The sequence below is a fragment of the Nycticebus coucang genome, chromosome 1, assembly GCF_027406575.1.
Source record: "Nycticebus coucang isolate mNycCou1 chromosome 1, mNycCou1.pri, whole genome shotgun sequence".
Lineage (NCBI taxonomy): Eukaryota > Metazoa > Chordata > Mammalia > Primates > Lorisidae > Nycticebus > Nycticebus coucang.
The window spans coordinates 36,088,503-36,116,313 of NC_069780.1; the positions used below are offsets into that span (position 1 = coordinate 36,088,503).

At 42.1% G+C, this 27,811-nt stretch overlaps 1 protein-coding gene and 1 long non-coding RNA gene across 3 annotated transcripts in view; one reads left to right on the forward strand and one right to left on the reverse strand.

Annotated features, from left to right (window-relative positions):
* Positions 1 to 27,766, reverse strand: ETNPPL (ethanolamine-phosphate phospho-lyase). Of its 2 annotated transcripts, XM_053564202.1 has the most exons (13): positions 27,628 to 27,766; positions 24,149 to 24,267; positions 23,743 to 23,902; positions 21,317 to 21,391; positions 15,886 to 15,976; positions 13,324 to 13,440; positions 9,957 to 10,039; positions 9,149 to 9,374; positions 6,680 to 6,834; positions 5,754 to 5,843; positions 5,410 to 5,540; positions 1,954 to 2,021; positions 1 to 571 (listed from the first exon to the last, which is right to left on the reverse strand). In XM_053564202.1, exons 1-13 carry the CDS (start codon positions 27,681 to 27,683, stop codon positions 446 to 448), a joined length of 1,497 nt encoding a protein of 498 aa, XP_053420177.1. In that variant the 5' UTR covers positions 27,684 to 27,766; the 3' UTR covers positions 1 to 445. The 2 variants fall into 2 exon arrangements, with proteins under 2 accessions (XP_053420177.1, XP_053420259.1); XM_053564284.1 differs by lacking the exon at positions 5,410 to 5,540 and having other exon boundaries at positions 436 to 571.
* Positions 27,585 to 27,811, forward strand: part of LOC128567374 (uncharacterized) — a 30,393-nt gene continuing 30,166 nt past the window's right edge. Inside the window, exon 1 of the long non-coding RNA XR_008374888.1 lies at positions 27,585 to 27,708. This is a non-coding gene — a long non-coding RNA (uncharacterized LOC128567374). The remainder of the gene's footprint in view (positions 27,709 to 27,811) is intronic.

The window sequence follows — 27,811 nt, forward strand, 5'->3', positions numbered from 1 at the left end:
GTTTACATCATATTTCTTTATTATAGTCAATAAATATACTTTTATATATGAAATCATCATGGAATTCATATTTTAAGGCACTAAGTCTCCAAAGTTAAGAAATCTATAACACTTTGCTCTTTAATTTCAAACACTAGAACATAAGAAGTAAAACTATCATTTTAATTTTGAATCTGCAGGCTTAAATTTAGTAGAATTAATTATGTCCCTTCAGAACTTGCAAGTAAGAAATTAATAGGCCAGAGGCTGAACTAATAAATAATCTTGACATGGTTTGATTATCATTTGGTGTATTCTTATTATTAATTTACTCTTTTATTTACAAATCTAAACTGAGTGCCGATTCTACCTGTAGAGAGCACAAGAGAGCTGTCAACAGATGATACACACATCAACTCATTCTCTGTAATTCTGGACGTTTATCTTGCTTTAAAATGAGAATCACTCATGTCTTGACCCTCTTACTGAGCACTGAATGTTTATCTGTGCACATTCCATTTCTCTTCCTACTGGAATTTTCTTTGGAGTCGGTGGCATTATTGAGCAATTCCAAGTGTCCTTCCTTTGACATCTGCAAGACAGGCACACAGAATTCCTAGTTAGTCTGGTTAGTGTGTGTCCACCTCTAAGCCAGCAGCATCCAGGGGACTGATTTCATAGACCAGCCCACAAACGAAAAACATAGCAAAGCAATACTAATTGTTCCTTTCTAACCTTATTAATATCTTCAATAGACGTCTCAAATGTGATGTCAACATAAAATGTAGGCTTCCAAGTCAAAATTTCTTTTTTTTCACCTGCTCACTAAACCACAGAACCACTGTTTAAATTTCATGAAAATGTATGCCAACTTTGCTAACTCCAAAGTTTCCTACAGTAAGGTTTTTTTTTTGTGGGGGGGTGGTGGTGGTGCAAGATCCTTTTCAATGTTGGGTGGACTAGTTTTTACAGTTGTGATTCTGTCTTAGACTTGATGAGCTACTCTTGAACATCTTGATTCCTATAAGTGGTTTGTATTGTTGGAAAAGACAGAAGCCACCCTGTTACCAGATCATTTGTTCTCTGTCAAGCAACCCAATGTTTTTCAATCATGAAACAGACTGTGCTGACTGCCCTGGATGGGCAGGCGGCCTCTAGGCACTGAATGTTCCTTTATGCATTTAAGTCATAAACAAATAACAAATTATGCAACAAAGCCTCTCAAGTTTTTGCCTTTCTGTTTCCTAACCCAGGGTGCTCTTTCTCACACCATGGGCAGTGCAAGCAGAGAATGGAAAAGCCCTCTGCTGGAAGCACATCAAATGCAGAAACTAGGCCACTCAGTGGCAGACGGTTCCCAGGCCCCGGCGGCCATTGGAAGGGAGCGCTGAAGTCCATTTCAGGAGTTTGGAACCGCACTGCTAAAGCTTCTGCTGACTGGAGAGAGCAATGTGTGGAAATGGGAGGCAGTGTCAGATGGTCCTCAGAGCAAACAGGAGGAAGCTCAGGCCGTTTGTTATCATCTCTCCCTATTTCAAGGCCCTCTCTGCAGGTCTGAGGGTTGGTTTTTCATTTCTGTTTTTCACATGGGAATGACTGTATAAGAGTTGTTCTACTGCAGTGTAACCTGGCTTAGTGTACCCTCAATGAATCCCCAACAATAAAAAAAAAAAAAAAAAAAGAATTGTTCTACTGTGGCGCCTGTGGATCAAGGAGTAGGTCGCCGGCTTCATATAGCAGAGGTGGTGGGTCCAAACCTGGCCCTGGTCAAAAAAACTGCAAAAGAATGGTTCTATGGCTTTATTCCTATGAAATGGTATGACACATGCTTTGGAAATTTAATCATGAGCTCAAAATCACAAGAATAAGCAAATCCTAGCATAGGGCAGTTTTGTTCTAATGATCACTATACAATTTTTTTATTTGCATTTTTTTTCTAAAATTCCCTCCATAAATAAAGTAGCCAAAACTTACCTGTGTTTTGCATGGAGTACTCTCAGAAATCACACTTTCAGTTTTCACTCCGAGGGCTCCTTCTAAAACTAAATCAAGAAAGATATAATGGAGAAGACAGAATAACATAAATATCCTTTTTTTGAGATAGAGTCTCACTTTGTCACCCTTGGTACAGTGCCATGGTGTCATAGCTCACAGCAACCTCAAACTCTTGGGCTCAAGCAATCATCTTGCCTCAGCCTCCCAAGTATCTGTGACTACAGGTGTACACCACCATGTCTGGGTAATTTTTCTGTTTTGAGTAGAGACAGGGTCTTGCTCTTGCTCAGACTGGTCTCCAACTCCTGAGCTCAAGCAATCCACTTGCCTTGGCCTCTCAGAGTGCAAAGATTACAGGTGTGAGCCACTGTGCCTGGCCTAATTAGAAATGTCTTTAAAAAAACTTTTTGGTATTTATACGAATACCTTTAATGAAGAATAGACAGATAAACGTCATGTGTTAAAAAATGTATCACTATTAAAATTGCTTTTAAATTTGTATTATATTCTTTCATCATTATCATTTGTAAGTGGAACTGAGCCTCATATCTATGTCTCATTCACTTTATGCAGAGGAGATGCTTCTGGCCCACTACCAACAAGGTGCAAGGTCTGAATTCAGATTCAAGTGACAGATTTCCCCAACTTGCACTCTCTCTTCCACTAGGCTCCATGGACCAGAGGACACACAGCCTGTGAGCAATGCTTGGAAGGTTTGGGGGTGAGTCCAAACACAGTGAGCTATGAATAACTTACGCTGACACTTAAATCTCCTAATATTAATTATCCATTTCTTATGCCATATTGATTCTTGGCTTCCTAGTCTTATCCTAACTGCAAAAGGCTGAGAAGCAAGCAGAAGAGTTGAATCTTAAAAATTTACAGAAATGGGGTGGCACCTGTGGCTCATTAAGTAGGGGGCCAACCCCATATACTGAGCGTGGCAGGTTCGAACCTGGCCCCAGCCAAACTGCAACAAAAAAATAGCCCGGTGTTCTGGTGGGCACCTGCTACCCGGGAGGCTGAGGCAAGAGAATGGCTTAAGCCCAGGAGTTGGAGGTTGCTGTGAGCTGTGACATCAAAGTACACTACAGAGGGCAATAAAGTGAGACTCTGTCTCTAAAAAAAAAAAAATTTATAGAAATGATCTATTTTCGCTCTGGGAGGCCGAGGTGGGTGAATTGCTTGAGCTCCTGAGTTTAAGACAAGTCTGAGCAAGAGTAAGGTCCTATCTCTAAATAGTAGCCAGCATGTGTCGGGCACCTGTAGTCCCAGCTACATGGGAGGCTGAGGCAAGAGGATCACTGTGACACCATGGGACCACAGTACTCTACCCAGGGTGACAAAGTGAGACTGTCTCAAAAAAAAAAAAAAATCTATCCTTTTGATAATACTTTTTACTTTCTAATCAAATTTATGTTTAGAATTGAAAAAGAAATTAATTACATGATGCAGGGAACCAAAAGGTATATTTTTATGATAAGCTATAATTCTAAATGACAAACAAAAGTCTTAAAAAATTAAATTGTAGGCTTGGTGCCTGTGGCTCAAGAGGCTAAGGCACCAGCCACATACACCTGAGCTGGCGGGTTCAAATCCAGCCTGGGCCTGCCAAACAACAATGACGGCTGCAACCAAAAAATAGCTGGGCATTGTGGCAGGTGCCTATAGTCCCAGCTACTTGGGAGGCTGAGGCAAGAGAAATCACTTAAGCCCAGGAGTTGGAGGTTGCTGTGAGCTGTAATGCCATGGCATTCTACCCAGGGCGACAGCTTGAGGCTCTGTCTCAAAAAAAAAAAAAAAAAAAAAAAAAAATTAAATTGTAATAAAACTTTTTTTTAAGCAGTTTTTGGCTGGGGCTGGGTTTGAACCTGCCACCTCCAGCATATGGGGCTGGTGCCCTACTCTTTTGAGCCACAGGCACCACCTATAATAAAACTTTTAATAATATTTTTGAGTACCAGTGTCCAGAATGTTTTAGTATCTGAAATATTAGTTTAAAAAGAAAAAGGAAAGGAAAAAAGAAAGAAATTCAAAATTAAAAACCAAGGCAAGCAACTCAACATATTGCAAAAAATTGTGAACCCTTGGCTCTGCATCCATAGCACAGTAGTTACAGTGCCAGCCACATACACTGAAGCTGGCAGGTTTGAATCCGGCCCGGGCCAGCTAAATAGCAATGGCAACTACAACAACAACAACAAAAAATTGTGAACCTGGGCAGTGCCTGTGGCTCAGTGAGTGGCAGGTTCAAACCTGGCCCCAGCCAAACTGCAACAAAAAAATAGCTGGGCGTTGTGGCAGGTGCCTGTGGTCCCAGCTACTCAGGAGGCTAAGGCAAGAGAATCGCCTAAGCCTGGGAGTTGCAGGTTGCTGTGAGCTGTGTGATGCCACAGCACTCTACTAAGGGCGATAAAGTGAGACTCTGTCTCTATTAAAAAAAAAAAAATCGTGAACCTATAGTTTAGAATGTTTATTACAAATGTTTCTTGTATTTTAAAGGTACAATGTTGTAATACTACATACTGCAGTATTTGTGGTGTGTGGTAAAATCCAGGCATGCAGGTTTCAAATACACAAGCTAGGTTAGGTGCCTGTAGCTTAATGGGCAGGGTGCCAGCCACATACACCAACGCTGACAGGTTCAAGCCCGGCCAGGGCCTGCTAAACAACAATGACAACTGCAACCAAAAAAAAAAAACAAAAAAAAAAAACAGGTGTTGTGGCAAGTGCCTGTAGTCCCAGCTATTTGGGAGGCTGAGGCAAGAGAATCGCTTAAGCCCAGGAGTTTGAAGTTGCTGTGAGCTGTGATTTCACAGCACTCTACCGAGGATTACATAGTAAGACTCTGTCTCAAAATAAATAAATAAATAAATAAATAAATAAGTACACTAGCTATTCTAAAGTAAAAATAAATTATAAAAATTAAACAGTGTACCACTTCAGTAAGAACTTAGATTAGGAGTTGTATGAGTATAAACTGAAAATCTCAGTTTAAGAGTCTACATAGTTAGTTTTCAGATATCCTTTTCTAGTTCTAAAGGGAAAGTTATACATTTCTTTCTGTCCTGCTTCACTTCCATTTTGCAAAGGGTAGAGTGATGTGTCATCGTAGCTCATGGCAACCTCAAACTTTTTTGGGCTTGAGTGATCCTCTTGTTTCAGCCTCCAGAGTAGCTGGGACTACAGGCATGTACCACCATGCCCAGCTAGTTTTTTCTATTTTTTAGTAGAGATGGGGCTGGTCTTGAACCCCTGAGCTCAAGTAATCTACCCGCGTCAACCTCCCAGGTTGCAAGGATTACAGGTTTGAGCCACCATGCCGGCCAGTTCCCTCTTGAATGGCAAGCATGTACAGGGTCAGAAATGACCAGGCTGGGGTTGGGGGAGTGTGAGGGAGGGAGCAGGAGGCTTCTTAAATGTCCCTGGACTGACCTGTCAGAATCTCATCAAGTTGGTCCACCATAAACTTTGCATCTTCTTCAGTGAAGCACATAGGTGGTTTTATTTTAAGCACATTTCTATGAGGTCCATCGGCACTGAGAAGCACCCGTTTTTCTTTCATCCTAATTAGTGCATATAAACGATCACTAAGGTTATTTAAGAATAACGTGAACATGGAGTAGGTAGGCATTCTGCAGTCAGGAAGCCCACATTTGTACCCTGCATGTGCCTTAAATTCCTCTTTTTTAGAGAGACGGGGAAAGTAAAGCAAGCTTGCAAGGGGGTGGGCATTTAGAGCCAAAACACCAAACAGGTAGGTGTGGGGGTGAATTTACTTGTAGATGATGTGCTGAGCTTCCGCTGTGGCGGGGGTCCTTTTCTGAGGGTCCTTCACTAAGTCGATTCCGATAAAAAGGCCAACGCCCCTGAGGGAGGTGAAGAAAGAAACCTTGACACACACTCTATGGACACTGAATTACCACAAAAAGTTAGCACTGTCTGCAAACTTCAGTTTAATTTGAAACTTTAATCCAACATGCCAGTCTAGCTTTCACAGTTGTTTCTAGTTTTTTTTTTTAGACAGAGTCTCACTATGTCAGAGTACCATGTATCTCATGGCATCACAGCTCACAGCAACACCCAGCTCTTGGGCTTAAGCAATTCTCTTGCCTCAGCCTCCCAGATAGTTGGCACTATAGTGCCCGCCACAATGCCTGGCTGTTTTTTGTTGCAGTTGTCATTGTTGTTTAGTTGGCCTGGGTCGGGTTCGAACCCGGTGCCCTTGGTGTATGCGGCTGGCGCTGTAACCACTGTGCTACGGGTGCTGAGCCTGTTTCTATTTTTTGTCATATAAGCTTTTTCTTATTTTAGAAAGGCTTACAAAACAACCCTTTCATGCTATTTAGTTTCTTAGGATGATAGTAATGGTAAATGTTTACATATCTATGAAAAATATCCAGTTTTTCAGGATAGCATTTTAAATAATTTTCAATGGATCATTTAGTGTTAAATTCCCTCATTTCATCTTTTGGGTGCTGAAATTATCCCAGCTTTATTAACAAAGAAACAGCATAAAAGTTGGGAAAGATACACACACACATGTTAAAAGTGGTGATACCTGGTTTCTGGATTTAAAAATGAGCTTTTGATTTCTGTTTTTTTGTGTGTGTTTTTTCCGGTTTTTATTTATAGAATAAAATATGTTATTTTCATTTTGAAAAAGGGAATCAATAACTATATGACAACTTCATGATGAACGTACCTGATATCTCCTATCAGAGTGTGTTTAGCCTTCTGTTCATTCAGTAACTCAGTGAGATAATTCCCTACTCTCACGGCATTTCCTAGAAGGTTTTCACTTTCAATTATATCCAGGACAGCCAAACCAATAGCACAAGATACTGGATTTCCTCCGTACTGCACAAAAAAGATAAAGGAAAAGACATAACAGTGGAATTCATGGTATTCCTTCATCCATGACAAATCATATATTGAAGATATAATTTCAAAATAATTTTATCTTACACTAGCTTCTCAGATTTAGAATATAGGCACAATTCTATTCATTCAGGATTGAGTGAAAATTCATTCCAAATTATATTCTTCTAAGTAACTTCTGCTACATAACTTGTATGAAAAAGTATCAGGGAATTTATTGGCTTATCTGAACAAAAACCAGACATTCAGTCGGGAATTAAGAATCTCAGAGTGGAGGAAAAGTTGGAATTTTGAGACTAATCGAATGATCTGCCATTTTTCCTTCTTTCCTGGAAAAATAATAATTTTTCCTTCACTTCTTCTCAAAAACCACTTATATTTTTTCTGATGTGGCCTGGAGAACAAGTACTGAACATTCCGTAACAGATTTTGGCGTTCTTGGGGCGGGCTCCTTGGCTTCCCAGTGGAATGTCACCTGTGGAAGAAGCAGGGAGTGGCAGGCCAGAGCCGGGGGTCCTCCCTGGAAGGAGGGAGAGTATGGGACGGTCCCAGCAGCTGCTGGAGCCTCTTTACTCTGGGGAACTCCCATCTCTGTCTCCTCCAGCTCCCCGCAACCTGAGCTGAGCTCTGAGAAGGAAATAGATTTGGATAGGGTCCGGACCTAGGGTTTTTGTTGGCCAAGTTCCCCAGGGTGCACTTTGAGAGCGGCATTTCACCCATTTCAGACCTTCCTGCACTGTGGCGGAATATTCTGTTTGAATTCGATTGCAGCAGGTACCATCTGGGTGGAAGTCATGGGTCCAGAGGAACCAGAGAACCTGGTTTAAATTTGTAGCTCATTTGCAGTTCCCAGGGAACACAAGTTCTAGGCCACCATTTGGGAACAGTTTATCTTCCAGCCCTACAGGGCATTTGGGGCACACAGTCTGAGGTGCCATCTTTTCCTCTTTGGATTCCTATTTGTTTGAAAGGCCCCGGAATTTTATGTGGAGAATTCTCTGTGCTGTCTGCATTTGTTATTTGTGGGTTCTGTTGTAACACAGAAAAGCTCCATCTAAAGGTCCTTGAGAACTCTGTCTGAAAGGTCATCTTATGACTATGAAGCTGTGTCTAAGGAGAATGGTTTTACTGTAAACCAATACACGTACTGGAGGGTGAGAAGTGGTTGTTAAGTGAAACCCTGAAGGGCAACTTGAACTCGTAGACTATCCCAGAGCTAGACTTCTAAAGTAAAATCTATTGAAATTGTGTGGGAGTGTAAATGTTTAGGTATGTCTTATGTATTATGTGTTTGTGTCTACACAGTTCTGGACTTGCTTATAAATAAGGAAGCACTCATACATTAATTAAACAAACCCAGATGCTGTTTTTATTTTTGTTCACGTGAATTTGCATTGAGTAATATTTGGTAAATTGGGTTGTCAAAAAAATTTCAGGGTATAGTTCAATGAGGGAAATATGGGTTTCTTCCATTGAAGAGCTGAGTGAAAACAGCTAAGCAATGACATTTTCTCTAGATAATTCCTGTCTTTAGATTAGAATCTTACCTTTAGCCGTAATAAGTCTTGTCATACATACTGTACAAACTATAGTAATTTTTACAAGCGTAAAGCCTATGACTTTGGGAAGTAAAACCAAGGAAATAAATTTCCCCCAAAAGAAAAATTTAGTATCTCTTATGTCAGCCATACAACATTTATAGTTCTGAGTCATCTAAATATTTGAAAAGTGTTTTTGAAATTTAAAGATGTGTTGAACGGTGCCTGTGGCTCAGTGAGTAGGGTGCCGGCCCCATATACTGAGGGTGGCAGGTTCAAACCTGGTCCTGGCCAAACTGCAACAAAAAAATAGTCAGGCATTGTGGTGGGCGCATGCAGTCCTAGCTACTCGCGAGGCTGAGGCAAGAGAATCGCCTAAGCCCAAGAGCTGGAGGTTGCTGTGAGCTGTGATACCATGGTACTCTACCGAGGGTGACAAAGTGAGATCTTGTCTCAAAAAAAAAAAAAGAAAAATTAAAAAATGTGATACAAAACAAAGATGATGTCACCCATTAATGAAAGTATCATAACCTGCATCTATAGTTTGGCATGGCCATTTCAGGAAGGGGAAAGATACACAAGGCAAAATATAGGAGCATTTTGCTAGATAGAATGAAATCTGGTTAGATCAAAGTTTGGCTGGGGTCCTAAAGTGGTTAGCAGGCAAGACTGAGCTTTAATCTTTACTACATTTTCAAAAAGCATAAGAACATTCATTATTCTTCTTAGTATTAAAACTAGAGATCAAAATTTACCGTATTGAAATACTCCATCCCAGAGCTGCTGAAGGCTTCTGCAATTTCTTTGGTTGTTACCACACATGCCACTGGGTGGCCATTGCCCATTGGTTTTCCCATAGTCACAATGTCTGGAACAAAGTCTTCGCCATGCATTTGGAAGCTCCAGAAATGTTTCCCAACTCGGCCAAAGCCTACCTGAACTTCATCAGCTATAAACACACCCCCTGCTCCGTGTACATATCTGAAAAGCAAAGAGTCAGTCTAATGCCTTCAGGTCAATGACAGTCCCCAAACCCACCCTCAAAGATACAGATCATTGAACACAAAAATCCACAAAGCCTTAATCATTGTTAAAAACTTTTCAGTTCTCCAAACCCTACGCAGATGTCATTGACTTTACAATGTAATCTTGAAATTTCTAGATTAGGTATATTCCATATTGTTTGGGTGCTGCTTAAGTAAGCTATATGGCAGTGTTTTAAGTAGGAAGAGAAAGACCTGGAATGAGTAATTTTTAGCAGGGTTCCTCTTCAAATGTTTCCAAATTGGTGAGTCTTGTGCACCAGCCAATTGGACAGAATGCCAGGCTGGGAGTTGGAGCCAAGGCCTGAAATGCCCTTGCTGGACCATGAGTAAACTCTTTCCTTGCTGGATCTTGGAAAAGGTTGGGGGAGCATCCAGGAGTCCTGGGATAGTAGGCACTCGGGTGTGGCTATTTACCAGCTAATCTGGAAGAACTTCAGTATATTAGCAACCAGTATGGCCCTGCAGAATTCTCACAGTGCCCTTAGTTTGACCAAGGATGCCCACGTCAAATACATACTCTGCCACTTTCTGGAAGTAGCCTGCTGGAGGAATTATTTGTCCGCCACAACTCTGCATGGATTCAGCAATAAAGGCAGCAATCTATACAAGAGAAGATGGGGTCAAAGTCCATTAGGCCCCACTCCTACTCCCCGAAAAAGAGGATTTCTTATAGAACAGGTTATTTTTTAAATGGCTAGGAATAGACCCATTACAAGTGGCAAATAGGCCATTTGATTAAAAAGAAAGGAAAAGATGTCTATGTTGGAAAAGCAGCTGAGTTAAAGCATTTGTTTCTGAAATTCGGGGTCAGTACAGCTGCCAGGAGACACAGAGGAGATGAGAGGGCGACTTTCATCTTTTCACTGTTAATTTAAGCGCAGTGATTCCATTGGGATGAGCTGAATAAGACTGATGTTTTGATCAGTCTTTAATATGAACCCCTAAAAATTGCCCTGGGTTCCATAGTCATTTCCGTGGTGCCTCTTTCCTCAGCTTGGTGAAATATTGCTGGAGGGTAGGATTCACACCAAGGAAACGGGAGGGTGACTCATGGCCACACCGTGTAATTACTGCGCTACATTTCTAGGTCTTGCCTTAAACCAGGCTTAGCTCAATAGCGGAAAACTAACAAAAGGAACTGTAGATGAAGCGTTCTGTTCTGAAGGATAAGAAAGTAGGAAATAGTACTGAACTGAAGTAAGTACTCAGTAGTAAGTACTCACTTACTGAAGTACTAAACTGAAGTAAGAAGAGAGAGAGCAAAAAACTCAAAAAACAAAAATGTAGGCTGGGTGTAGTGGCTCACACCTGAAATCCCAGCACTTGGGAGGCCGAAGTGGGTAGATTGCATAAGCTCAAAGGTTCAAGACCAGCCTGAGCCAGAGCAAGACCTGTCTTTAAAAATAGCCAAGCGTGGGCAGCACCAGTTGCTCAGTGAGTAGGGCGCTGGCCGCATATACCAGGGGTGGAGGGTTTGAACCAGCTCCGGCCAAACCGCAACAAAAAAATAGCCAGGTAGGATGGTGCCTGTGGCTCAAAGGGGTAGGGCGCCAGCCCCATATGCCAGAGGTGGTGGGTTCAAACCCAGCCCTGGCCAAAAACAAAACAAACAAAACAAACAAACAAACAAACAAAAAACAGCCAGGTGTTGTGGCGGGTGCCTGTAGTCTCAGCTACTCAGGAGGCTGAGGCAAGAGAATCGCCTAAGCCCCAGAGCTGGAGGTTGCTGTGAGCTGTGATGCCACAGCAATCTACCAAGGGTGACAAAGTGAGACTCTGTCTCTTAAAAAAAAAAAAAAATAGCCAGGCATTATGGTGGATGCCTGTAGTCCCAGCTACTTGGAAGGCTGAGGGAAGAGAATTGCTTAAGCCCAAGAGTTTGACGTTGCTGTTTGACATTGCTGTAAGCTATGACGCCACAGCACTCTACCAAGGGAGACAAAGTGAGACTCTGTCTCTAAAAAAAAAAAAGTATTAGATGATCAAGAGAACCAAGGCTCTAGAGTTCAGGTTCTTAATAACTGTATTTACCTTGGGATAAATGCATCACTTTTTCATTATACTTTCTTAGTAGTAAAATGATGCTGTTGGGCTCAAGAGATGTCTCATTTACAATTCCACAATTTTGGCTTGGTGCCCGTATCTCAGTGATTAGAGTGCTGGCTACATACACTGGGTCTGATGGGTTCGAACCCGGCCCCAGCCTGCTAAAAACAACAAGGACAACTACAACAAAAAAATAGCCAGGTGTTATGGTGGGAGCCTATAATCCTAGCTACTTGGAGGGCTGAGGCAAAGAATCACTTAAGCCCAAGAGTTTGAGGTTGCTGTGAGTTGTAACACTATGGCACTCTACTGAAGGCAACATAGTGAGACTCTGTCTCTAAATAAATGAATAAATAAATTATTAATTAATACAATTCCACAACTTTCCAAGTACATCTAATATTTAGAAGTACTCTTCTTATATTTGCTCATTGCTTTCTTTTCTTCTTCTTCTGTTTTTTTTTTTTTTTAGAGACAGTCTCATTTTGTTGCCCTCGGTAGAGTGCTGTGATATTACAGCACACAGCAACCTCCAGTTCTTGAGCTTAGGCAATTCTCTTGCCTCAGCCTCCCGAGTAGCTGGGACTATAGGGCCCACCACAACGCCCGGCTATTTTTTTTGTTGTTCTTGTAGCAGTTTGGCCAGTGCCGGGTTCGAACCGGCCACCCTCAGCATATGGGGCTGGTACCCTACTCCCTGAGCCACAGGCGCCACCCCTGCTCATTGCTTTCAACACTGCTAAAATAATAGTATTAATCTAATAACTACTGAATGCTAATGTTCTCAAAAAACTATCCACACCCTCTTTTAGCAGCAAGGAGTCCATATGATGGGGTTAATGTAAATTTTTTGTTCTGAAGACATTGTTCACCATTTGTGTAGAGAGGTATGGGCTATGTTTGGAAGGCAGCCATGCTCACCACTGTACCGCCAATGCAAGGCTCACCACACATCAGGTAAAGCTTAGGTCTACCTTTGTGGATATGTCCCATAAGGAGATACGAAAAAACAAGTGGATTGGGAAGAAAAGAACAATTGAGAAATGTGAATGGTGTTCCAATAATAGAGACAAAAATATTTGAATTAATTGAAAAAACAAAGGCTTCATTTTTCTTTCGGTTGTGGTTGGTTTTATTGCCACATCTATGACATAAGCCGGTTTAAGGCAAAGTATTGTCCAGTTGCACTAAAAATCCACATGAGTAACCCCCAAACGGACTGAGAATTGAACATTAAAGCTGAAGACAGGAGGGTGAAAACTGAGAAAATGAAAAGCCGTTTTCTAGCTCTTGAGGGTTCTCGCTGTGTCTTAGAAGTCCAGGCCTAGATTGGAAGAGTATTTTTCTGCCTTGGCTTACCAGGGGCAGAACAATCGCAGACTGTCTGGGTTCAGGAAGTCTGAGCCAGTTCCTGGGAAGCACCGAGGCTTCCTCATGGGGTCTGGAAGTCTGCCTCGGTCTTGGGCCCCAAGGCCAGCCTGTCTTTTCTCCTCCCTTCACCATATTTTGACCCTAGAGGCTATTCTCAGTTGGAATAGAATGTCCTTGGGCTATCACCTTTCTTAATTCTCTCTTCCTCTGTCCACACCACTGAAAGGGTCAGAGTTAGGCCAGTAGATCTAGAATGGGCATAGTGATTATATTACCAGGGTAAACAGAAGTAGATAGTCTTAGAGGCATGACTGTAATAATGCACTTTTTGAAATATGAACCAAGTAACCAGAGAAAACAGAAGGGAAGTTAGAGCTAATCATTTTCCATCTCTCCAGTGAATTACAACAGTTTCAATCCATTTTGTAAATGATGTTAAAAATGTTTCCAAAGCTGTAAATACAAACCTTTCTTCCACTGCTATGAGCTTCTTCAATAATTTTCTTCACTTCATCGGCATAAGCACTAGCTGGATCTGCGTGGTCTTCTCTGTATTTTCCCCTGTAAGTATCCGGAACTGGTGCCTGAAAATAGCAAACAATGCAGTTCCTCATTGTTTTCTCTGTGACAATTTTTTTTTTTTTTTTTGCAGTTTTTGGCCAGGGCTGGGTTTGAACCTGCCACCCTCGGTGCATGTGGTTGGCACCATAATCACTGTGCTAAGGGCACCACCCTGTGACAAACTTTTTTGATAAAAAGCATATCCGAGGGCGGCACCTGTGGCTAAGTGGGTAGGGCGCCAGCCCCATATACCGAGGGTGGCAGGTTCAAACCCAGCCCTGGCCAAACTGAAACAAAAAAATAGCCGGGCATTGTAGTGGGCGCCTGTAGACCCAGCTACTCCGGAGGCTGAGGCAAGAGAATTGCCTAAGCCCAGGAATTGGAGGTTGCTGTGAGCTGTGATGCTACAGTACTCTATAGCGGGCAATAAAGTGAGACTCTGTCTCTAAAAAAAAAAGCATATCCCAGCCAAGCTAGGTGGCTAATGCTGGTAATGTTAGCACTCTGGGAGTCCTGAGGTTGGAGGATTGGTTGAGCTGAGAATTTAAGAGCAGCGTAACCTGAGCAAGAGTGAGATCCCATGTCTACTGAAAATAGAGACATTAGCTGGTTGTGGTGGTTGGTATACACCGTAGTCCCAGGTACTCAGGAGGCTGAGGCAGGAGGATGGTTTGTGGTTGCTGTACGTAGGCTGAGCCCATGGCACTCCAGCCCAGGTGACAGAGCAAGACTCTGTCTAAAAAAAGAAACATGCCCACAAGGGCATGTTAAACAGAGGCAATTTAAGGTAATTTAAGTGATTCTCAGTGAAGAACTGACATCTTTGAATTGTGAACAGGAGCTTGGATTTGCTCCCAGACTATTATAAATCAAGACTGTGTCCCTATGAACATAAATAGCTAATTCAAATCAAAGTGTGATTATACTACTTGAAAATGTCAATGAATAGATTGCAAGGGGACTTTACCTAACAAATGCGATCAGTATAACCTGGCTTATTGTACCCTCAATGAATCCCCAACAATAAAAAAAAAAAAAGAAAGAAAATGTCAATGAATGAAAATGAACCAGCACTTATCAATTGTATCACAAACTGTAATCATTCAGAAATATAAAAAGTGCCTTAGCATGACTCCAGACCTTAACATCCTGAAGGAAGATATTGATGATTCGCTTAAGGAAGTCTACAGATTCTTACAAACACATGAAACAAATTTCCCTGTTTCAACAACTTGTTTAGTTTATTTGACCTAGTAAATAAGACTGCATAATAATTTATCACAGAGAAATTTAAATTTAGACATCATACATACTCAGTTTAAGTCTGAATTTCAAGTTGGCATAAGGGATAGAAAAAGTAACAACTTGGCGCCACACCTGGCACTCTGGGAGGCCGAGGCTGGTGGATTGCTTGAGCTGAGGAGTTTGAGACCAGCCTGAGCAAGTGAGACCCTGTTTCTACTAAAAATAGAAAAACTAGGGTGGCACCCGTAGCTCAGTGGGTAGTGCGCTGCCCACATACACTGAGGCTGGCGGGTTTGAACCTGGCACAGGCCAGCTAAAACAACAATGACAACTGCAAGAATAACCAAAAAAAAATAGCCGGGCATTGTGGTGGATGCCTGTAGTCCCAGCTACTTGGGAGATTGAAGCAAGAGAATCACTTAAGCCCAAGAGTTTGAGGTTGCTGCAAGCTGTGACACCATGGCACTCTACCACGAGCAACATAGTGAGACTCTGTCTCAAAAATAAATAAATAAATAAATAAATAAATAAACAAACTAGTTAGGTGTGGTGGTCCATGCCTATAGTCCCAGTTTGTCAAGAGGCTGAGACAAAAGGATCACTTGAACCCAACAGTTTGAGGTTGCTATGAGCTACGACGCCACGACACTCTACCAACGACCAGAGTGAGACTCTGTCTCAAAAAAAGAAAGTAACTGATAATCCAAGACCAAGAAAAATAAGATGATAGCTCTGAATAACATACTGTATTGCTAAACTAATTTGTCCATTGTAATGTTCATCAACGGACTATGAACGATATTCTCTCCTTATCTAGCTCTTTAACTTCAGCAAGTCACATAACTGTTCCAGATCTTAGTTTATTTTTCAAAATCAAAGTAATAGGCTGGATTATCCCTAGGCATTCTTCCAGCACTAACATGCAGATATTAAGATTCAAAGATACTGGGCGGCGCCTGTGGCTCAGTGAGTAGGGCACCGGCCCCATATACCGAGGGTGGTGGGTTCAAGCCCGGCCCCGGCCAAACTGCAACCAAAAAATAGCCGGGTGTTGTGGCGGGCACCTGTAGTCCCAGCTACTCGGGAGGCTGAGGCAGGAGAATCGCTTAAGCCCAGGAGTTGGAGGTTGCTATGAGCTGTGGGAGGCCACGGCACTCAACCGAGGGCCATAAAGTGAGACTCTGTCTCTGCAAAAAAAAAAAAAAAGATTCAAAGATACTTACCACATGTACAAACTCTTTCTTGACATCTTTGCCTTTCTGAAATTTGTATGGACTGATCTCAATTAAGGATGAGAGGTGACCGTGATAAGCACTGAAAAGATAAAGAAGAGTAATCACAATCACTCTGGGAGGGATATTTGTCTAATGTATGAAATACAGTGTTGTCTTTCCTCCATACTCATCCACTGAGAATGAATCTCAACATTTGTGTCAGATTTAACCCATCAGGATCTAATTTTTTATGGCAAGACTGGCCTTTTAATTTGTCTAATTTTTCTTATATATGCAAGAAAACATACAAATAGCCAAGAATGTGTCCTCATTGCCAATTTATTTTTAGTAGGAAAACCTCTGATTTCTTTGGATTATATTGCTAAATTAGATTCTCTAACTATGGCTCGGTGCCTGTGGCTCAAGTGGCTAAGACGCCAGCCAGATACACCTGAGCTAGTGGGTTCCAATCCAGCCTGGGCATGCCAAAGAACAATGATGGCTGCAACCAAAAAACAGACGGGCACTGTGGCACTTGTGGTCTGAGCTACTTGGGAGGTGGAGGCAGGAGACTCGCTTGAGCCTAGGAGTTGGAGGTTGCTATGAGCTGTGATGCCACAGCACTCTACCCAGGGCGACAGCTCTGTCTCCAAAAAAAAAAAAGATTCTCTAAATATGAAAAATGACTTTCTATATCTTCATGCAAAACTTCCCATGTATATGTTCTTTAAATGTATTTGGTAGTTACATTCTAGTCAGTTTTAAAAACAACTTCAGGTGAGCACAGTGGCTCACATCTATAATCCTAGCACTCCTGGAGGCCAACTCGGGGGTATTCCTTGAGCTCAGGAGTTCAAGACCAGCCTGAGCAAGAGTGAGACAGCCTCACATCTACTAAAAATAAAGGTAGCCAGGCATTGTGGCAGGTACCTGTTGTCCCAGCTACCTGGGAGTCTTAGGCAGGAGGATTGCTTGAGTCCAGGAGTTTGAGGTTGCTATGAGCTCGGCTGATGCCACAGCATCCAAGCCTGGGACAACAGTCTGTCTCCAAAAAACAACAACAACAACAAAAGAAACAAACCAAAACCCCACAACTTTATATATCATAGAATGGGCACATGTTTTTATTTGATATGATTTCCAAAGGATGTTCAATTGCAGGCTGGGTGTGGTGGCTAATGTCTATAATCCTAGAGGTATAACTGGGAGATCTGGAAAGGAAATTACAAAAGGCTCATGAATTGATAAAGTGTAAAAACTTGCCCTACTATAGATTAAGACATGCTACAGAGCTATTGAAATAAAACTAGTATGGTATTGGAACAAGAACAAAGAGACTGCTGGAAAAGAAACAGCTCAGAGACATTTCCATACATATACGGCAACCACATGGACTCCATGTAGATTCAATATAAGGAATAATTGAAGCCCAGGAGTTGGAGACCAGTCTGAGAAAGGGCAAGACCCTTTGTGATCTGGGAGGTGGGACAGAAGTGAAAAGAGAGCTATTAACAAAACTTAGAAAACACAAACTATTTGATTTAATCACAATTAAATATTTCTGTTGACAGACACCAAATACAAAATTAAAAGACAGATGACTGGGAAAAGATATTTAAAATATCTCAGAAGGTGGGGCAGTGCCTGCGGCTCAAAGGGGTAGGGCGCTGGCCCCATATGCCAGAGGTGGTGGGTTCAAACCCAGCCCTGGCCAAAAAAAAATATATATATATATCTCAGAAGGGATGAATGCCCTAGATGGGTGATTTTCAATTGTGTCTGCATGGTAGGATCCCTCGGAGAATTCAAAAGAAAATTATGATCTCCTGTAATCCACCTCTAACAATTCTCTTAATTGGTCTGAGGTTGGGCTGTGGCATTGTCATTTAAATCATTTAAATAATACTTCCCCAGATGGTTCTAAATTGAAGTCAAGGTTGAGATACTCTGATCGAGAATATACAATCGACAAAAAAAAGAACAAGAAAATGAGAAAATATCATGAGCAGGCAACCCTCTAGAAGAGAAATCACAAAAGCATAAAAAGTATGAGGACATACTCAAACTCATAATTAGAAAACACGAATTAAAGCAATCCTGAGGTGTTATTTTGTACCTGCTAGACTGTCAAAAATTAGGAAAAAATTAGAAAGCTGGATAATACTAAGTTTTTTTGTGAGGATATACTCTGTGTAGAGTGTTGCAACCATTTTGCACACCCAGGTGGCAGTGTTTAGTTAAATTAACAAGGTTTATAGTACACCTATAAAGTAGACCTAGCAATCCTGTTTCTGAGTATTTATTCTTAAGAACTTCTCAGAAAAACCTAAGGGCACATCACATGTACAAACATGCTCCTTGCAGCGCTGCTCGTGGTAGCTGGGAGTGGAGGGCAGTCATGGCATCTACTGAGGCAGCTGTGTCACAGAACTATGCTGTGATCCCTGAGGTAGCCATTCCCATATGCAGCTATTGAGTGCTTGAAATGCAGCTGGTCTGATTCGAGATGAGCTGTAGGTATGAAATACTCTTTGGAATTTGAAGACCTAGTACAATGAAAAGTAAAATACTTCCGTATCTTTTATATCGATTACCTTTCAAAATGATAATCTCAGATATAACATCTACCAGAATATTTTAAATTGCTTATATGGCTCACATTATATTTGGACAGCACCAAGATGAATAGGATAGATGTATGCCCAGCAACTTAGAGTTCTGGATACATAGTGCTGAGGAAAAGGCAGAAACAGAAAGCGATCATAGCAATTTTTGTAAAATTAAAACAAATGACCATAAAATAATATAAATTTTATATGAATTTTAAAAATATGCATTAAATATACTATAATAGTTGTCTATAGGTGAGGGAGGATGAGAATAAATGAGAACAAATGACCTCTCAAGGATGTCCATCTCCTAACACTCAGAGCCTAAGATATGGTAGATACAAAGTTCTCATGACAAAGGGGACTTGGAAGATGTGATTAAATTAAGCATTGACATGGGTAGGGCAGCTTGGATCATCTAGATGGTGCCAATGCAATCATAGGGGTCCTGTAGGTGAAAGGAGGCAGGAGGTCAGAGACAGAAGGAAATGTGAGGAGGGAAGCTGAGGCCAAAGGATGTGATCACTGACTGTGAAGATGTCAGAGGGACCATGAGCCAAGAAATGCAGGTGGGTAGATTGCAAAGGCAAGGAGCCCCCAGAGCCTCGAGTGGTACAACCCTATTGATACTGTAATTTCAGCTCAGTAAGATTGATTTTGGATTGCTGACCTACAGAAATGTAAGAGAATAAACTTGCATTGTTTAAGGCCCTATGTTTGTAATAACAAATATGGCAACAATAGAAAACTAATACTCTAACCATCACATAGAGTGGGGCCTAAAGAGGTCACAAAATGAGTCATATATTCAGGTAGCACTCTGTATCTGAGGTCAGTGGTGTGAAAGGGGATGCAAAAAATTACAAAAAAGTCTCCCTAGTAAACATGGCAGTGGTCAGATTTCTGTTTAAATGTAATAAATTCATATTTGAGAAGATTAAATAGTGGCTGTTAATAGTCCAAGCTAATGAGAAAGTTTTAAATTTGACTTGGCTGCTTGTTTTCTTTGAAGTCTGCTCTAAATTGTTATCTTCAAAATTAAGGGCACCGGGTGGCGCCTGTGGCTCAGTCGGTAAGGCGCCGGCCCCATATACCGAGGGTGGTGGGTTCAAATCCGGCCCCGGCCAAACTGCAACCAAAAAATAGCCGGGCGTTGTGGCGGGCGCCTGTAGTCCCAGCTACTCGGGAGGCTGAGGCAAGAGAATCGCCTAAGCCCAGGAGTTGGAGGTTGCTGTGAGCTGTGTGAGGCCACGGCACTCTACCGAGGGCCATAAAGTGAGACTCTATCTCTACAAAAAAAAAAAAAAAAAAAGAGAGAGAGAGACAAAATTAAGGGCACCACTCGCTCATAGCTCAGTGTGTAGGGCGCTGGCCACATGCCTCGAGGCTGCTGGATTAGAACCCAGCCCCGGCCACCTAAAGCAACAATGACAACTGCAACAGCAGCAGCAGCAACAACAACAACAAAATAGCCGGGCGTTGTGGCGGGCGCCTGTAGTCACAGCTACTTGGGAAGCTGAGGTAAGAGACTCACTTAAGCCCAAGAGTTGGAGGTTGCTGTGAGCTGTGACGCCATAGCACTCTATCCAGGGCCATAGCTTGAGACTCTGTCTCAAAATAAAATAAAATAAAGTATTGCAGATAATTGCAATAGTGAAGTAAATTCTCGAATTTTTCAGAAATTGTATTTTTATTTTGAAAAAGATTCAGTGGGGGAAGGGGAGAGCAGAGAGAAGGATGGAGAGGGTGGGAGAAAGGAACAGCAGAGGGAGGGAAGGAGGGAGGCGGTGGGGTCTCGGTGTGTGACGCACCATTTTGGGGCAAGATACAATTCTAAGAGGGACTTTACCTAACAAATGCAATCAGTGTAACCTGGTTTATTGTACCCTCAATGAATCCCCAACAATTAAAAAAAAAAAAAAAGATTTCAGTTACATGTCAACTGGGGCTCAGTAAGTAGTTTATGTGTGAAAAGTAACCTTATAAGGCTTCAGCCCCTACAGTACCCAAGAAAGCCTCATCTCAGGTGCATACTTAGAGAGAATTAAATATCCCCGTGGACTTAAGCTGGCCTTGATACCTTAATACAGGGGTCCTCAACTTGCGGCCCGCAGGCCACATGAGGCGGTGTGATTGTATTTGTTCCTGTTTTGTTTTTTTACTTCAAAATAAGATATGTGCAGTGTGCATAGGAATTTGTTCATAGTTTTTTGTTTTAAACTATAGTCTGGCCCTCCAATAGTCTGAGGGACAGTGCATTGGCCCCCTGTTTAAAAAGTTTGAGGATGTCTGTCTTAATACATAATTTTTAAAACACTGTTATGGGCGGCGCCTGTGGCTCAAAGGAGTAGGGCACTGGCCCCATATACCAGAGGGTTCAAACCCAGCCCCGGCCAAAAACAAAACAAAACAAAACAAACAAACAAACAAAAACACTGTTCCATTGGCTCAGCACCTATAGCACGGTGGTTACGATGCCAGCCACATGCATCAAGGTTGGTGGGTTCGAACCCGCCCCAGGCCAGCTAATCAGTGACAACTACAACAAAAAAAAAATAGCCAGGCATTGTGGTGGGTGCCTGTAGTCCCAGCTATTCAGTAGGCTGAGGCAAGAGAATCACTTGAGCCCAGGAGTTTGAAGTTGCTGTGAGCTGTGATGCTACTGCTCTTTACCGAGGGCGACACAGTGAGACTGTTTCAAAAAACAAAAAAACACTATTCCATTGCATCTGCCTTCCTCACATGTACTCATGATATTAGTCTGGATAGGATCAATGAAATTTTGTCTCTGAAGCAGTGTCTTGCTTAGCAATCTTGTGTCCAAGACTTACTGGTCAAGAGTGATCACATCTTGATGGCCTCTGAATTGCCAAGCCAGGCGTAAGGCTAAATCATTGGCTTCAGATCTATTAAAATAAACATAGAAGGGACAGTGTGACCATAATCTTCTTTCTAAAACATTTATAAATTTAAGATGTTAACTACAAATGTTGTAAGATTACATTTATTGAGAAATTATAGAGGAATATGTTGAAGTCTCTCCTCCCCCTTGAATCAGGCCTACCCTATGATCCCACTTGGCCTTCTAATATAAGTTCCCCAGGTGTTTTTAATAAAGAATGAGCTGCACAGAAGAAACCCAATAAAGGTGAAGGATACATTGTCCATTTCAAATTTCAGTCTAGTTTACTGTCTACGTCAGTAGACAACTAGTTTGAGGACATGAAGGCGCCTGCACTCAGCCTGAGATCAACAGAAGGCTTGGGAGTCTGAGGACCCATTAGGTTGGCAACGTAACTATGCTGTGTTTACTCAGTATTTGATTAGTTTCCTTATTTCGAAAATAAGGATCACATTTTTTCTTTCTGATTCAAAGAATCTAAATATACTAACCAGATACAAACGAGTAAAATAATCATTAGTGTAATTTCACTATCTGCTAGGCATTATGCTCATTATTTTACTTATATTTATTCTCATAAAGTATTGCCAGCTCGGTGACTGTAGAGGTTAGGGCATCAGCCACATACACCAAGGCTGGTGGGTTCCAACCGGCCCAGGAGTGCTAAACAACAATGACAACTACAACAAAAAAATATCCAGGCGTTGTGGCAGACACCTGTAGTGCCAGCTACTTGGGAGGCTGAGGCAAGAGAATCACATAAGCCCAAGAGCTGGAGGTTGTTGTGAGCTGTGATGCCACAGCACTCTACCGAGGGTGACATAGTGAAACTCTGTCTCAAAAAAAAAGAAAAAAAAAGAAAGAAAAAAGACAAGTATTGCCACCTCCTTTTTATGGATGAGGTTAAGTAACCAGAATGAAGTCACACAGCTCATAAGAGGTAGAGCCAGGATTCAGACTGAGGCCTCTGTCATATCCAGTCTTTGGAGACAGAACTGTTTATAATTAATCCCTCTTTGACAGTGTACAATCCCTTAAAAATGAAAGTCAAATATTATATTTCATTTATAAAAAGGCAATAATGCATTATAACAGGTTAGATTCTAAAATATCTTCTTAATTTTTTACAAAGAAGAAAGAACCATCTTTTGGCTATAAATTTGGTTTTAAAATAACTTCTTGAAAAGTGACTCACAGAAAACCACATAATGGACATTCACAGAATCTCTCATAGTTAATTTTAACACATATGTATCACTTTTAAAAATAGGAGTTTTTGCTATGTAGACAGCTTTCCCCCAGTATATAGAATTGCAGTTTGAGCATGTATTTAGGCGCACATTTTCGAGAACTTACTTTTTAATACCTGCATAACATTTTATAGAATGGAAATTATAATTTGAATTCAGAATTTTAAAGTTGGAATGTATCTATTCACTTAAATTTCCTTCTTTTTTCCTTTGTTTTTGTTGGGAAAATAATCTCAATTTCCTTAAGAAAACAAAATCAATCAAAAATCTTAAAATAAGGCCGGGCATGGTGGCTCACGCCTGTAATCCTAGCACTCCGGGAGGCCCAGGCAGGTGGATTGCTTTAGCTCACCAGTTTGAGAGCAACCTGAGCAAAAAGTGAGATCCCATCTCTACTAAAAATAGAAAAATTGAGGCAAGAGGATTGCTTGAGGCCAGGAATTGGAGGTTGCTGTGAGCTATGACACCATAGCACTCTATCCAGGGCAACAGTTTAAGACTCTGTCTCAAAAAAAAAAAAAAACCTTAAAAATATTTCAGCTTGTTTAGAAGAATTATTTCTTTGCTAAAATTTCTCATGCATGCTTTGAAAGAACTGTCTTGGTCTGTGGATTCTTTGGCTACTTAGTCTACACCCTGAAGAGGTGAACATCATTTGACCAATTAGGTTCAGAGTTGTGCAGCAAAGCAGAAGAACTAGAGAGGCCAGGCCCCTAAAGTGTGGTCACTTCATGAATGCAAGAGTCTCAGCAGGGCGGCGCCTGTGGCTCAGTCAGTAGGGCACCAGCCCCATATACCGAGGGTGGCGGGTTCAAACCCGGCCCTGGCCAAACTGCAACCAAAAAATAGCCGGGCGTTGTGGCGGGCGCCTGTAGTCCCAGCTGCTCGGGAGGCTGAGGCAAGAGAATCGCTTAAGCCCAGGAGTTGAAGGTTGCTGTGAGCTATGTGAGGCCACGGCACTCTACCGAGGGCCATAAAGTGAGACTCTGTCTCTACAAAAAAAAAAAAAGTCTCAGCAAACCTTTTTAGACATCTATGCTCCACCACAAATCAAAAGGAGAGACTTTAGTAGAAAAGGGCATGGGTGGGAAACCTCAAAACATACCCTGAATTTGTAAAATAACAAACAGAGAGTTTCTCCGGCAGGGTGGCTGAAAGGCGCTTGGCATACTCGACGATGTTGTCGTTGAGGAATCGAGAATTTGTATTTAGCAGCTCCATCTGTTTCAGGGCAGCACTGACCACGTCTGGGTGACAATGTCCCACTAAAATTTGAGACAAAAGCCCAAGAGATAAGTTACAATTCTAAGTGCCTGCGATGTGAGGGGAATTCTGAGGTGGCTTCTTCTTTTCTCGCACATGTTTTGCTGCAACTTTTACCTGCTGAGACTACTGGGCCATTCAGCCAAGGAACTGCAGACATAGCAATTCCTGAGACAAACATTAACTGTTCCAGTTTGCCTTACTTCATAAACATTTTCTTCAAAGCACTACAAAGACAGGACATTTACCGTGGGCAACGTTGTTGATGCAATCCAAATACCGTTCACCATTCTCATCAAACATGTACTGCCTCTGGGCTCGCACTATTTTGATGGGATCCGCAGCAAAGAAAACTTTGCATGAGGGCCTAGAAGTAATCAAAGGAAACACTTTTGTCTGGTAGGATCTCAGTATTTTTCCTTCTCACGGAAGGTCACCATCGGTGGAAAATTACAATTACATAGGAAAAAAAGGAAAACACAATCTGAGTGACATACATTTCTTTTCATTTCATTTCATATCAGCCTGGAACCTTTTACCTTAATCCCTCATTCATGGCATTGCTCACATTCCTTATGCTTGTTATTAAATTCACCAGGATTTGACAGCTTATTGGGAGGCACACAAATCAGGTCTCCCAAAGCTCTAATCACACGGACCAATAACTGTTTTCCTTTGGGAAATTTTGTTCTACCAGAAAAACAAAGTAACGGAACATTTTTTGAGGGTGGGAGTGTGTATCTTACTATGTGCCAGAAAATGTTACATATTTCATAAATATTATCTCATTTAATTCTTTCACTAATCCTTTACTTATTATCATTAAATAATAATGGGGAGGAGACCAAAGCATGGAGAAATTAAGAAACTTGCTCAAAGTTACAGAGCCAGTAAGAGAGAAAATCAGAATTTGAAAGCAGGCTGTGTCGTCATAGCCCGAGATATTTACCTCTCTCTCTCTCTCTCTCTCTCTCTCTCCTCCTAATCTAATTTACAAAGAAATAAATGGCATTAGAGGCTCAATGCAAATACCTAAGAGGTAAATATTAAAGAGATTTTATAGATCATTTCCATTTTCATGTATTTTGATTATTCCTGGTCTTGGATCAAATAGATTTTCCATTCTTTTTTTTTCCCCCCCGTGGTCACCTGAATTTTATTTTTTATAAGATTTGCCCACTCTAAGTTACAAAACATTTTTACCATTTATATTACACACAAAAAAATGAATAACAGAGAAAACAACAACTAGATTTCTTTTGCTTTCAAATGATTCCACATTAAAACAGTTCACAAAAATGAAGTGATTTTCAATCTACATATAAAAGACTCTCTAAATGATATCCAAGATATATTAAAAGTTTTGTTTAAAATAGATTTAACAGGTCTTGAATTTCAGCAAATCAGGCACTCTGGAGCACAAAGTAAAGGTATAACAACTATGTGGTAACTGCTTAATATTCCAAGGGGATAAGGCTCTTTGTAATATGGAAAGAAATTGAATTGGTCTTTCTACAGTGTCAAATCCTCAGACCTATTCTCCTCTGTAGACTACTCTATTCTTGTCAGTTTCATACACTTTTACTTTATAAAGCACTCCCATAGGAAGTACTTTCTGGAGGTTCTCCCAGATACATACAGCTACATTTTCAGTTGTGCTTACAACATCTGCAAAGTATGGCACATCCAAATCGAGATTCTTATGATAAGAGGCTTCATAATGACCTCTTCCATATATTTTTTGAGGTCGGTCAAATTCATAACCATTCCTGTAACAGGATCAATCTCTCCATGTACTGTCACCACAACTTTGTAATTGTGTCCATGGCCATTCGGATTGCTGCATTTTCTAAATAATTTCAAGTTTTCTTCATCACTCAGATGTTTACTGTACAGCCGGTGGCTCGCGCTGAAGGAGGTCTGCAGCGGGACACCCGCACCCAGCGGCGCCCGCCCCGCCAGGCCGCGCTCCGATTTTCCATTCTTAAACAACGAAATTCAATTTATTCTTCTAACCCTTTAATACACTATTTTATTCTTTTTCTTTTTTCTTTCTTTGTCGTGTCACATTCTTTCAAGCATAAGAAAAAGTCACCCATATTTTCAGTTGTTTGGATGAATGGAGTATAAATTTTAGTAACAGAAACATCTTGGTCTCATGGACATTTAAGAACTAAAGTTGAATATACAAGGTAGACATAAAGTTCGTGTGCAGTTCAAAATAGTTTAACACAGTGAATTGCCCATGAACTTTATGAACACCCTGTATATATGGTGTGTGTACTTTGGTGATTCCGCATGCACAACCCCCCCCCACACACACTTTGGCGGTAGTTCCGGCAGCAGATACTCACACATATCTTTTTTCATTTTTATTTATTTTATTTTTTATTTTTTTGCAGTTTTTGGCCGGGGCTGGGTTTGAACCCACCACCTCCAGCATATGGGGCCGGCGCCCTACCACTATGAGCCACAGGCTCCTCCCTTTACACACATCTTTTTAACATACTTTCTCCCTTGCCAGTCTATAGTTATATTCTTTCTTTCGCTGAATTTGTTCAGCTCTTGTCAGAAACCATTATGTTTTCATTGAGGTCTAACGCTATAGGATTGAAAGCTGATAGAATAAGTGATTAGAAAAAGTAGGGTGGTGACCCGCTAATGCGGGAAGAATCTGACCATTTTGACCCCACTTTGGCTTAGAAGAGATCTGACAGGGCTTCTAAAGGTCTAGAAATCTCACTGGCTGAAGTCAGGAGCCCGAGTATGAGAAACCGTCCTGCAGTTATCCCAAGAGAATATCGGCTCTTTCTTGCGTCCCCCGGTTCTCTCATCCCCAGCGGCTGCGGCAGTTCACTGCACATTGGACTTTGCAGCGTGGGGTCGCTGACAACCACAGCCATCATTTATTTATATTTACACATCTTTTTAAAAACCAGACGCAAAACGCGAACACTCGTACTGTGAAGTAGAGTGTTAGTCCTACTTTCACAGAAGAGGAAACTGATTTGACAGAGGTCACACAGGTAATGTGACACCCAAGAGGGCCAGAGCCCGGGTCAGTTTTGTTTGCTTACCAAGTCGCTTATAACAGGGGCGAAACCAAAGCAGCCTGGGGAGAACACCGCATTTTTAAATCGAAGTGAGGACCCAGATTGGGGGCCAATTTAAGGGTTAGTGGCATCTAACTGAAGTTTTGGCTTTTCTAACAGAAGGTTTCAAGTTTTTCTCCAGGCTGGAATACCCCTTTCCAGCTTAGCCCCGCACGCAGAAAGAAGTTCACTTTAAACCAAAATTGTCAGCACTGGTTTGTTTTCATGGCCATCATGAAAACTATTTCTGATTCAGAGTTTTCAAAAACTTTCGAGTTGGACGGGGTTGGCGAAGAGCCATCCGTCTCGGTCCCAGTGCCCTCGGTCGTCAACGCCGCGGACAGCGGAGTCGCCCATTCACCTGCGGCTGCAGCGCGCTCGCGCCGCGGGGGCGCGCTCCCGGGAGCCCGGAGCGCCGGGTTCCAGGCGCGCTCCCCAGAGCCCGGCCGAGCGCGGGGCGGCGGCGGGGGCGCGCGTGCGTGCGCGTGCGGCGGCGGCCTCGAACGCGGGGCTGGCGGACACGGTCGCCGAGCCGGCTCCGGCTCCTTTACTCCCTGCCGGGCTTCGCTGCCCGCCCTCTGCCCTGGCTGTGGCCCCCTGTCGGAGCGTTTCCTCCGGGCTGGGGAAGCCCTTACCCGATGTGCTTCCCCCTCAGCGCCAAAGTGTCCTGCTTGCTGTACAGCTCGCACATGGTGACGGGGTGCCGGGCGTCGGAGGTGAGCCCGCTTTCCAGTCAGTACGCCTGGGACTGCCTTGGCGGCCGGCTTTGCTCCCGTTATCCGTGGTGGCGTTTCCTCGCCCTGGGCGTCGGGGGCTAGG